At 38.0% G+C, this 10,774-nt stretch overlaps 1 protein-coding gene across 1 annotated transcript; it reads left to right on the top strand.

Moving 5' to 3' along the window:
• The first annotated feature begins 528 nt into the window (after window positions 1-528).
• On the top strand, window positions 529-9,585 carry mturn (maturin, neural progenitor differentiation regulator homolog (Xenopus)). Its single transcript, XM_056480505.1, has 3 exons — window positions 529-903; window positions 5,792-5,914; window positions 8,082-9,585. The coding sequence occupies exons 1-3, from the start codon at window positions 733-735 to the stop codon at window positions 8,187-8,189; spliced, it is 402 nt and encodes a 133-aa protein (XP_056336480.1). The 5' UTR covers window positions 529-732; the 3' UTR covers window positions 8,190-9,585.
• The last annotated feature ends 1,189 nt before the right edge of the window (window positions 9,586-10,774 follow it).

Genomic DNA, 10,774 nt, shown 5'->3' with positions numbered 1-10,774 from the left:
GTGGTCAGTAATGTAATTGTACTGAATTATTGAATATTATAATTATAATTAAGTTTGTTTTAACATACATGTCTTTTGATATATCTATCTATCTATCTATCTATCTATCTATCTATCTATCTATCTATCTATCTATCTATCTATCTATCTATCTATCTATCTATCTATCTATTAATTTTGTGCTTATTTTCTTGCTATTGTTGCTAACAATACAATGTTACCGATAATAGCATTCTCTAAATAACATCAAATTTACATTTATCATCGTTGAATGTGCTTTAGTATATTAAACAGCTGAGAGCATGGTTGTCTCATTATTTTTTTAAATAATAATAATTATTTTTATTCATTATTAAAAGCAATAAACGCTTCATCAGATAAAAAATGCTTTCTCAATATAATTATCTGTATCAATAAAAAATAAACAACACATTCCCCCAAACGCCTGTCTCTTTTAGCGATGGTGAACATGATGACGAGGCGCGCATGTGTTGTCATGTGACGTCATCGCGCCAGAGGACAGGCGTTGTTCTCTCTCTCCGCACCGGGTCCGGTATTGCAGGTCCAGTTCTGGGGGAAAAACTCGAGTCCAGGCCGCGATGAGCCACTGAGAGCCCCGCAGAAAACACAAATAATCGGCCGAGCATCATGACGGCGCCGCGCTAGAGCCCCGCATCCTCAGCATCAGCAGCCTCATCAGCATCAGCATCATCATCATCTCAGGTGCGCAGGATGGAGTTCAAAGAGCTGGTGGACGCCGCTGAGAAATGGTGCACCGGGAACCCGTTCGACCTGATTTTCGCCGAGGATGTGGACGAGAGGCGGCTGGACTTCTACGCCGAGCCCGGGATCTCGTTCTACGTGCTCTGCCCGGACAATCTCACCGGAGGAACCGACAATTTTGTAAGTATGACATAATCGAGGGAGATTTTCAGGAGGGGGTGGGGAGGAGGGGGGTGCTGTGCGCGTGCACGAATGCTGTTGTCATCTAAAAAAGGCTCTTAATTACGGTAAAGTCTAGAAGGGATACAGCTGCGGATTCTCACATCAGTGAAGCATATTTGAGACTCTGTACAATAATAATGAATGTTTTTAATCACAGTGAGGGTTGGAGTAGGGGTAGATGTTAATAAAATACAATTTAATGAGTAATTTAATAAATAATATGAATAATACACGGTGTAATTACTGTTTTTACATCACTGTGAGACTTAGGGTGGAGTAGACAACCTTAATAAAATACAATTAATGGGTTATTTATTATAAAGCCTAATATATACTTCTCGTTAACTTCGACCTCAGCTGTATCCCTTTTAGCAACAAAGTACCATGATTTCCGGATTCTGGCGGTTATTAAAAACGTAGCTATCCAATGCTACGATGCTAATCATTGTTTTATGCTATATGTTGAATATATTATGCATGTTTTAAGCCCTTTATCTCAAAGCAGATAAAATTATGTCTATTCTATATAGCCTATTTCTTTCGATAACACTTCACAGTAAGGTTAATGTTCCTTACTCCATGTGTTTACTAGCATGAGCAGTGAACTATTCCTCTTCGTTTATGTTTTTAATGAAAATACATGTTAGTAATAATAATTATTAGTTGTTAAATCATAATTTGAATAATGCTTTATTAAATTAAAAGTGAAATGAGTAATAACTATGATTAATAAATGCTGAATATGTGTTTATCTTTAGTTCATGTTTGTAAATACAATATAACATTAAAGGGGTCCTATTATGCAAAAATCACTTTCATAAGGGGTTTAAACACAGTTGTGTGTCAGCAGTGTGTGAATATAACCAGCTTCTAATAGTAAATATTTATTAATTGTATGTTTTATAATCAGGCTTGACGTTCTCCCTTTGTACGGGTCATCAGAGGGGGAAAGCCCCGCCCACTAGTGACCATCTCTCCCTCATTAGCATATGACTTTAATCCTGTTTTGAATCTGCCACTATGCTGACACACAGGCATCTGTGGCTCCGCCCTCTTCTGAAAAGAGCACAATCTCATTTGAATTTAAAGCAACAGTCACCAAAGCTCCTCAGTTAGGATCAAAGCCTAGAAGGGTCAGTTTCAGAGACTTATAAAACATTATCTGTGTGGTATTTTGAGCTGAAACTTCACTCTTGGGACAGCAAATTTACATAAAACTTATTTTACATCTTTAAATATTTTCATGCTTTGATAGTAAATACTCACGCATCATTTACACTGATATTCTGTTCATGTGTATGACGCATTTACACTCGTGCATCTGTTTAAAGGATTTATAATGAATTATAATAGTTCCTCACATCATCACGAGCAGGCCGAATCTGAGTCCCAAAGCTCAGTGAAATATCCCCGCACGCACCAGCAGGACGAGGATCTAATTACTCAGACTGATCAATACCAGGTCCTGCAGATCACACAGCACAGAGAGAGCCGGAGAGAGAAATCACTTTATTAATGGCTAAAAATACAGCAGAGCCAAATATCTGAGACCACGCTGGCTACATCTAAAAATAAAATGAGTTTTAAAGGAAAGATTCTAATGGTAAAGACTTGTGCAGGTCAATTAAACAACAAATGAAACAGTTAGAAATGCAAAATTTCAATTCATCTGTAGGATTAAACTTATAAATGGGGTATGACACAGTTTTTCACATTGATAGTAAAGTTTGCAATTAAAGATGACCTATTATGCCTCTTTTTACAAGTCTCTGATGTCCCTAGGGTGTGTGTGTGTGTGTGTGAAGTTTCAGCTCAAAATACACCACAGATAATGTTTAATAACTCTCTGAAACTGACCCATTTAGGCTTTGATCCTAATGTGTTGTTTTGGTGACTGTCGCTTTAAATTCAAATGAGATTGTGCTCTTCTAAAAAGAGGGCGGAGCTTCAAATGCCTGTGTGTCAGCTTGTTTGTCCTATGTACTGTCATCACGGCAATCGTTATTAGAAATTAGTTATTAAAACTATTATGTTTGGAAATTGTGGCACGGTGGCTCAGTGGTTAGCACTGTGACCTCACAGCAAGGTCGCTGGTTCGAGTCCCGGCTGGGTCAGTTGGCATTTCTATGTGGAGTTTGCATATTCTCCCCATGTTGGCGTGGGCTCTCTTCTGGTGAGTGTGTGTGTGTTTGTGAATGAGTGTGTATGCAGGCCCGTAGCCAAGGGGGGTTCGGGTGGTTTGAAAGACCCACCCCCCCCACTGACAAAGTCTATAATTTAGCACCCTCATTTGCTCCATTTTTTGACAGTATGTCAGCTTAAATTGTGAAAGTAACCAATAGAAGAAGGCAATTCAAATTTACAAATTCTGGAAAAGAGCTGGCCAGTTTGTTATTTACATACAGGCTACACTGTAAAAAGGAAAGTATGTATTGCAGGATTTGAACCTCATAATTTCATAGAAATTGAAGAGAATAACAGCAAAAAGCTACACTTTTTGAGAAAAAAGAACCACCCCTTTCAATAGCTTGGCTACGGGCCTGGTGTGGGTGTTTCCCAGTATTGGGTTGCGGTTGGAAGGGCATCCACTATTTAAAACATATGCTGGAGTAGTTGGTGGGTCATTCTGCTGTGGCGACGCCTGATAAATAAAGTAACTAAGCAGAGGGAAAATGAATGAATGAATGATGTTTATTGTGTAACACATACTTGACTTTTACTAAATGATGATCTGTTTTAGTCTGTTTGATTGTATTTCCTCAATAAACGTTTTTCCTCCAATGCACTTTGGGAGGAGAAGATTATTTGGGCCATCTACTGAGAAACGGTCCCGGCTCTCGCTCGGATAAATATAACAGGACAAAGACTTTTAGTGTCCCAGATTCTCAGCTGGAAGCTTAACTTTGACTTCAGAGGATTCCTTTTCACCGTATATGTGTTCACTTCACCAATCCAGAAATAAAACACCCGGAGAGTAGGGGGTTAAAATATTTTACACATGCATCTTTACAGTCCAATTATAGTATCTGAAGGAGATTTGTTGCTGATATAATATGGCAAAAAATCTCTGTTGTATTTGTTTATTTGCAAGTACATGCAAACCAGGTTATAACATTAATATTTAATTTTAACACATTTTGAGCAGGGAACAAGAAGGTCACTGGTTCGAGTCTCGGCTGGGTCAGTTGGCATTTCTGTTTGGAGTTTGCATGTTCTCCCCATGTTGGCGGGGGTTTCCTCCGGGTGCTCTGGTTTCTCCCACAATCCAAACACATGCAGTACAGGTGAATTGAATAAACTAAATTGGCCGTAGTGTATGAGTGTGTGTGTGTGTGTGTGTGTGAGAGAGAGAGAGAGTGTGTATGGGTGTTTCCCAGAGATAACATGTGTAAAACATGTGCTGGATTAGTTGCCGGTTCATTCCCCAGATTAATAAAGGGCCGAAATGAATGAATGACTGAGGAGTTTTAAACCTGAAAATTAAATGCATAAAACAATATGACCACATAATTAAGAATTTGCAGCATTAAAATTGACATTCAATCGCATTAAATAAAAGCATTTGTTATTTTGACTAATTCAGTTTATCTGCACAAAATAAACCCCCAATAATCAAATCCATACCTCATTTTTATAAACGGTATATATAATTTTTTACCATAGCTGTATATAAAATTTAAAACAAAAGATAAAGATAGTATAAACATATAAATGTATATATGTAAATCTTAATTTCACAGTATAAAGTCCCGTTCACACATAGTTTTGTACTTTTATGAATCATTCTCAATTTATAATAATAGCAAAAACCTTCTGCTATACTGATAATAAGACTATAATAAGAGAATATTATTGATATCAATCAATCATTTGTTCCACATTTTAAATGCTCAAAACAATGTCAGCCTATATTAACACCATAACTCATCATAAACAAAACCAACCATGCTGTCCGCTGTGAAGTTGCTTCTGCTGATATTGTTCTATGGATGTTATAGTTATGAATTAGGATTTATATTATATTGCTTTCATTTTTCTTTTGCTTAGTCTCTGATTAATCAGAGGTTGCTACAGCGGAATGAACCACCAACTATTCCAGCATATGTTTAACACAGCGGATGCCCTTCCAGCTGCAACCGAGTACTGGGAAACACCCATACACACTCATTCACACACTTATACACTACGGCCAATTTAGTTGATCAATTCTCCTATGACACATGTATTTGGACTGTGAGGGAAACCGAAGCACCCGGAGGAAACCCACGCCAACATGGGGAGAACATGCAAACTCCACACAGAAACGCCAACTGACCCAGCCGAGGCTCGAACCAGCAACTTTCTTGCTGTGAGGCAACAGTACTAACCACTGAGCCATTGTGCCACCCTACATTTCATTCATTCATTTTCTTTTCGGCTTAGTCCCTTTATTAATCAGGGGTCGCCACAGCGGAATGAACCGCCAACTTATCCAGCATATGTTCCACGCAGCGAATGCCCTTCCAGCTGCAATCCATCACTGGGAAACACCCATGCACTCTTGCATTCTCACACATATACACACCTATCCAATTCACCTCTACTGCATGTCTTTGAACTATGGGAGAAACTGGAGCACCCGCAGGAAACCCATGCCAACATGGGGAGAACATGCAAACTCCACACAGAAATGCCAACTGACCCAGCCAAGGCTCGAACCAGCGACCTTCTTGATGTTAGGCGATCATGCTACCCACTGGGCCACTGTGATGCCTGCGCCCTACATTTTATTTATTTAAATAATAATAAAATTATAATGTGTGTGTGTTTGTGTGTGCGTGTGTGTGCGTGTGTGTGTGTGTTTCAGCATGTGTGGAGTGAGAGCGAGGACTGTCTGCCATTCCTGCAGCTGGCGCAGGACTACATCTCCTCCTGCGGGAAGAAAACACTGCTGGAGGTGCTGGATAAAGTCTTCAGATCCTTCAGGCCTGTGAGTCTCTCTCTCCCACACACACACACACACCAAATTAAATTAATAAAAGTGCATCAATTTTTATTATTAATAAGTTTTTTATTAATTTTTAAGTTGTTATTATTATTAATTGCAAGCAGGGGCATTGCCAGCAATATCGGGCCCTATACTCAAATATTTGATGTATACTCATATATGCAAATATTTTACTCAAATATCGGGCCCTATACTCAAATAATTGACTCAAATATCGGGCCCTATACTCAAATATTTGACTCAAATATCGGGCCCTATACTCAAATTTTTGACTCAAATATCGGGCCCTATACTCAAATAATTGACTCAAATATCGGGCCCTATACTCAAATAATTTACTCAAATATCGGCCCTATACTCAAATAATTGACTCAAATATCGGGCCCTATACTCAAATAATTTACTCAAATATCGGGCCCTATACTCAAATAATTGACTCAAATATCGGGCCCTATACTCAAATAATTGACTCAAATATCGGCCCTATACTCAAATAATTGACTCAAATATCGGGCCCTATACTCAAATAATTTACTCAAATATCGGGCCCTATACTCAAATAATTTACTCAAATATCGGGCCCTATACTCAAATAATTGACTCAAATATCGGGACCTATACTCAAATAATTGACTCAAATATCGGGCCCTATACTCAAATATTTGACTCAAATATCGGGCCCTATACTCAAATAATTGACTCAAATATCGGGCCCTATACTCAAATATTTGACTCAAATATCGGGCCCTATACTCAAATTTTTGACTCAAATATCGGGCCCTATACTCAAATAATTGACTCAAATATCGGGCCCTATACTCAAATAATTGACTCAAATATCGGGCCCTATACTCAAATAATTGACTCAAATATCGGCCCTATACTCAAATAATTGACTCAAATATCGGGCCCTATACTCAAATAATTGACTCAAATATCGGGCCCTATACTCAAATAATTGACTCAAATATCGGGCCCTATACTCAAATAATTGACTCAAATATCGGGCCCTATACTCAAATATTTGACTCAAATATCGGGCCCTATACTCAAATAATTGACTCAAATATCGGGCCCTATACTCAAATATTTGACTCAAATATCGGGCCCTATACTCAAATAATTGACTCAAATATCGGGCCCTATACTCAAATAATTGACTCAAATATCGGGCCCTATACTCAAATAATTGACTCAAATATCGGGCCCTATACTCAAATAATTGACTCAAATATCGGGCCCTATACTCAAATAATTGACTCAAATATCGGGCCCTATACTCAGATAATTGACTCAAATATCGGGCCCTATACTCAAATATTTGACTCAAATATCGGGACCTATACTCAAATAATTGACTCAAATATCGGGCCCTATACTCAAATAATTGACTCAAATATCGGGTCCTATACTCAAATATTTGACTCAAATATCGGGCCCTATACTCAAATAATTGACTCAAATATCGGGCCCTATACTCAAATATTTGACTCAAATATCGGGCCCTATACTCAAATAATTGACTCAAATATCGGGCCCTATACTCAAATATTTGACTCAAATATCGGCCCTATACTCAAATATTGTTATACCCTCGGGGCAAAACAAGAAAAAAGGAGGGGGAAGCCAAAAGTCACGTTTCTAAAAGTTTATTTTAAGCCCACTGTGACTAAACATAAGGCAAAACGCCTCGCCAACTCGCACGCCGCTGGTCTCCGTCCAACCCTTAGCATCGGGAAATCACCCTCTCCAAACAGGAGCAGGACGCTGATAAAAGAGTGCACACCTCAACTCAGCTGTTCCCCATCCATCTGATTACGCCCAGCAATACTGCATCGCATCTGTAGAGGGAGCAAAACATGACACACAGACACACACAGCAGACAAGCGGCAGCGCAGCAGGCGTCACTAGGCCCACCCTGAAAAAAAAGTGAAGGGGGGGGAGGGTGGTCTTCATGAGGGTCTTCATGTGGGAGGGTGATTCTCCAAAGTTAAGAGCGTTTAGTTTGACCATTTCCTGCCATTTATTATTCCTCGCGAGTCAACTGAATCGGAAGTTGTAAAACATTGGGAAAAGCATTGAGCATTGCAGAATAAGCTCAATATGGAATGATTCTGAAATAATAAGGTTGAAATTGTTGAATTGCAGCTCCTGGGTCTTCCAGATATCGACGATGACACGTTCGATCAGTATCATGCAGATGTAGAGGAGGAACCAGAGCCAGACCACCAGCAGATGGGTGTGAGCCAGCAATAATGCCCAGCAGAGAGGCTCCACGCTGGGCCTCAGTCTCTGCATCAAGCCCTGCTTCTCTAACCCCATAAACCTGCCTCTTCTTCCTTAACACACACACACACATACACACACTGGATCTCTTTTGCGTGTCTCTCATACACTGCACCATTACATACACCCTTTAATATCTGGACGGCTTTTCCTGCTCCCTGATTTCAAGCCCAATGATCATTTATTTTGATTTGTTCTTATTTAATGTCATGGTTATTGCAAAATTTGTTCAAATCACTTGACTGGAAGTGAAATCATAAGGTAAATCTGACACGCTGATATAGTGTTCTCATCTGATTACGTTGCATGTTTAATTCATCGTGTGGTGTGTCGTCATCATCCTGAAAATGGCTGAAATTACGAGCTATTAATGTCTTAGCAGTCTGATCAAAATCTAAACATAGCAGTTTGGTGTCTTTCGGATTTGGATCACAGTGTAATTTTGATGCATTGCATTGTGGGAGACAGTCCTAAGCAAAAAATAATACACATTTTGGTAAACGCTGTATGTTATTCGGTTATTTCTGTTAGATATTAAAGTTACATGATGTTAACAGTACACACACTGCAGACTAACATGCTATCATAGCACTTGTGGAGGTGAATAATTAAGATGACGTGGATTTGAAGTAATATGCACCAATGAATCATTCTTAAATAATGTAGAAACTATTGTTGAATTATTGTCCGTTGTGGATTTATTGCACCTGTTAGTGATCCCGGACCACTAAACCAGTCTTAAGCTGTACGGATATATTTGTGCAATAGCCAAAAATGCATTGCACACTTTAAAAATATGATGGCTCACTTAAATTATTAAGTTGAGCCAAATAAAATGTAAAAGTTATTTTACCGGGTGTCACGGTGGCTCAGTGGCTAGCACTGTGGCCTCACAGCAAGAAGCTTGCTGGTTCAAGTCCCAGCCGGGTCAGTTGGCATTTCTGTGTGGAGTTTGCATGTTCTCCCCGTGTTGGTGTGGGTTTCCTCCGGGTGCTTCGGTTTCCCCTACAGTCCAAACACATGCGCTATAGGGGAACTGATGAACTAAATTGTCCGTAGTGTGAGTGTGTGTGATTGTGAGTGTGTATGGGTGTTTCCTTATACTGGGTTTTGGCTGGAAGGGCATCAGCTGTGTAAAACACATGCTGGATAAGTTGGCGGTTCATTCCGCTGTGGCGACCCCTGATAAATAAAGGGACTAAGCCGAAGGAAAATGAATGAAATAAGTTATTTTAACTTACATTGATTAAGCTGATTTAAAATGTCAAGTTATAATTCATTTAACTTAAAAATTTAAGCCGAATTAACTTACTAAAGTACGTTAAAATAACATAAATACACCACTTTTCTATCAAGTCAAAATGAAATATGTCAAAATGAGTCAAAATGTTCTTTTAGACTCAAAATCATTCACATATTAAGTTAAAATCATGTTCCATGAATATATTTAGGAAATTACCCACTGTAAATATATTAAAACTCAATTTTAGATGAGTAATATGCATTGCTAACAACCTAATTTGAACAACTTTAAAGGTGATTTTCTCCAATTTTTTTAAAACCTTCAGATTTAATATGTTTAAGTGGTGTATTAAACATCTGCTCATGAACAGGGTCCATATTTTGTGTTTTTTGGGTTTATTTGTGGTTGTAAATTGCATTATGAGATCTCTGCTCTGTCGACGTTTGATGTTAAATATTCAACTCTACAGTGACTTTTACTGACATTTTAGTAGTTTGAAGTAAAACAAGAAATAATATCGACACTGATCAGTTAGTCCTGACAGCTTATGTTTTTAGTTCATTGTAACTTAATAAACTCAGTTAATCATGTTCTTTTTTATTTTAATTCAGGTTTTTATTATTGTTTTCTTCTGGTACATGACAAAATAATACAAACCCAAATTACAAATGATCTACTAAATGTAAAGCCAGGATGTAAACAGTTGTTACTATGGACAAAAGGTTAGTCATGTTCCAACTTAATTTATAAGTTATGCAAGCTGTTTTAAGTCAGTTTTACATATTATAAGTTCAATGGACTCATAAGGTTAATTTGATTCAGCTTAAAAGTTTAAGGCACCCAGGATTTTTTTTACAGTGTAGAGAAATAAGTGTGTAAGATAACAGAAAGTGTGCTGCAGTTTATTACAAGGTGTAATATATAACACCGACCCAGACTATAACACTGCAAACTATTAAAAATGTCACTTTTTCTAACTTTTCAAGGTTAAAAGTTGTTATAAGAAAGATTAAGATCCCATAATGCAATTTAAAAGCAGAAATAAACAGGAAAAAATAAAAACATGAATCACAAAATACAGAAAACTGCTCATTTACTGACATGTTTTACAGTGTAGCTGCATCCAATAACAATAATTGTCAACAAACAAAGCAAACATCAATGTAAAGAAGCGATGCCCAAACTAGGGCCTGCGGGCCAAAGTTGACCCATGGTAACCTTTAATTTGGCCCGCTATCCCATTTGAGAAGAGAGGAAGAATGATTGTAATTTCAAATCTAAACTTTTAGCTGTTTTGTTTTACTTTTAAAAG

Source organism: Danio aesculapii, chromosome 19 (assembly GCF_903798145.1).
Source record: "Danio aesculapii chromosome 19, fDanAes4.1, whole genome shotgun sequence".
Classification (NCBI taxonomy): Eukaryota; Metazoa; Chordata; class Actinopteri; order Cypriniformes; family Danionidae; genus Danio; species Danio aesculapii.
The sequence above is the reverse complement of the archived record's forward strand: the minus strand, read 5'-3'. Positions and strand labels throughout refer to the sequence as shown.

What these genes read in the sequence shown, in the direction of transcription:
- mturn (XM_056480505.1), top strand. Translation starts at nt 733, where the DNA reads ATGGAGTTCAAAGAGCTGGTGGACGCCGCTGAGAAATGGTGCACCGGG. An exon ending in CCGGAGGAACCGACAATTTT is followed by an intron (nt 904 to 5,791) that starts GTAAGTATGACA and finishes TGTGTGTTTCAG; the next exon opens with CATGTGTGGAGTGAGAGCGA. An exon ending in TCTTCAGATCCTTCAGGCCT is followed by an intron (nt 5,915 to 8,081) that starts GTGAGTCTCTCT and finishes GTTGAATTGCAG; the next exon opens with CTCCTGGGTCTTCCAGATAT.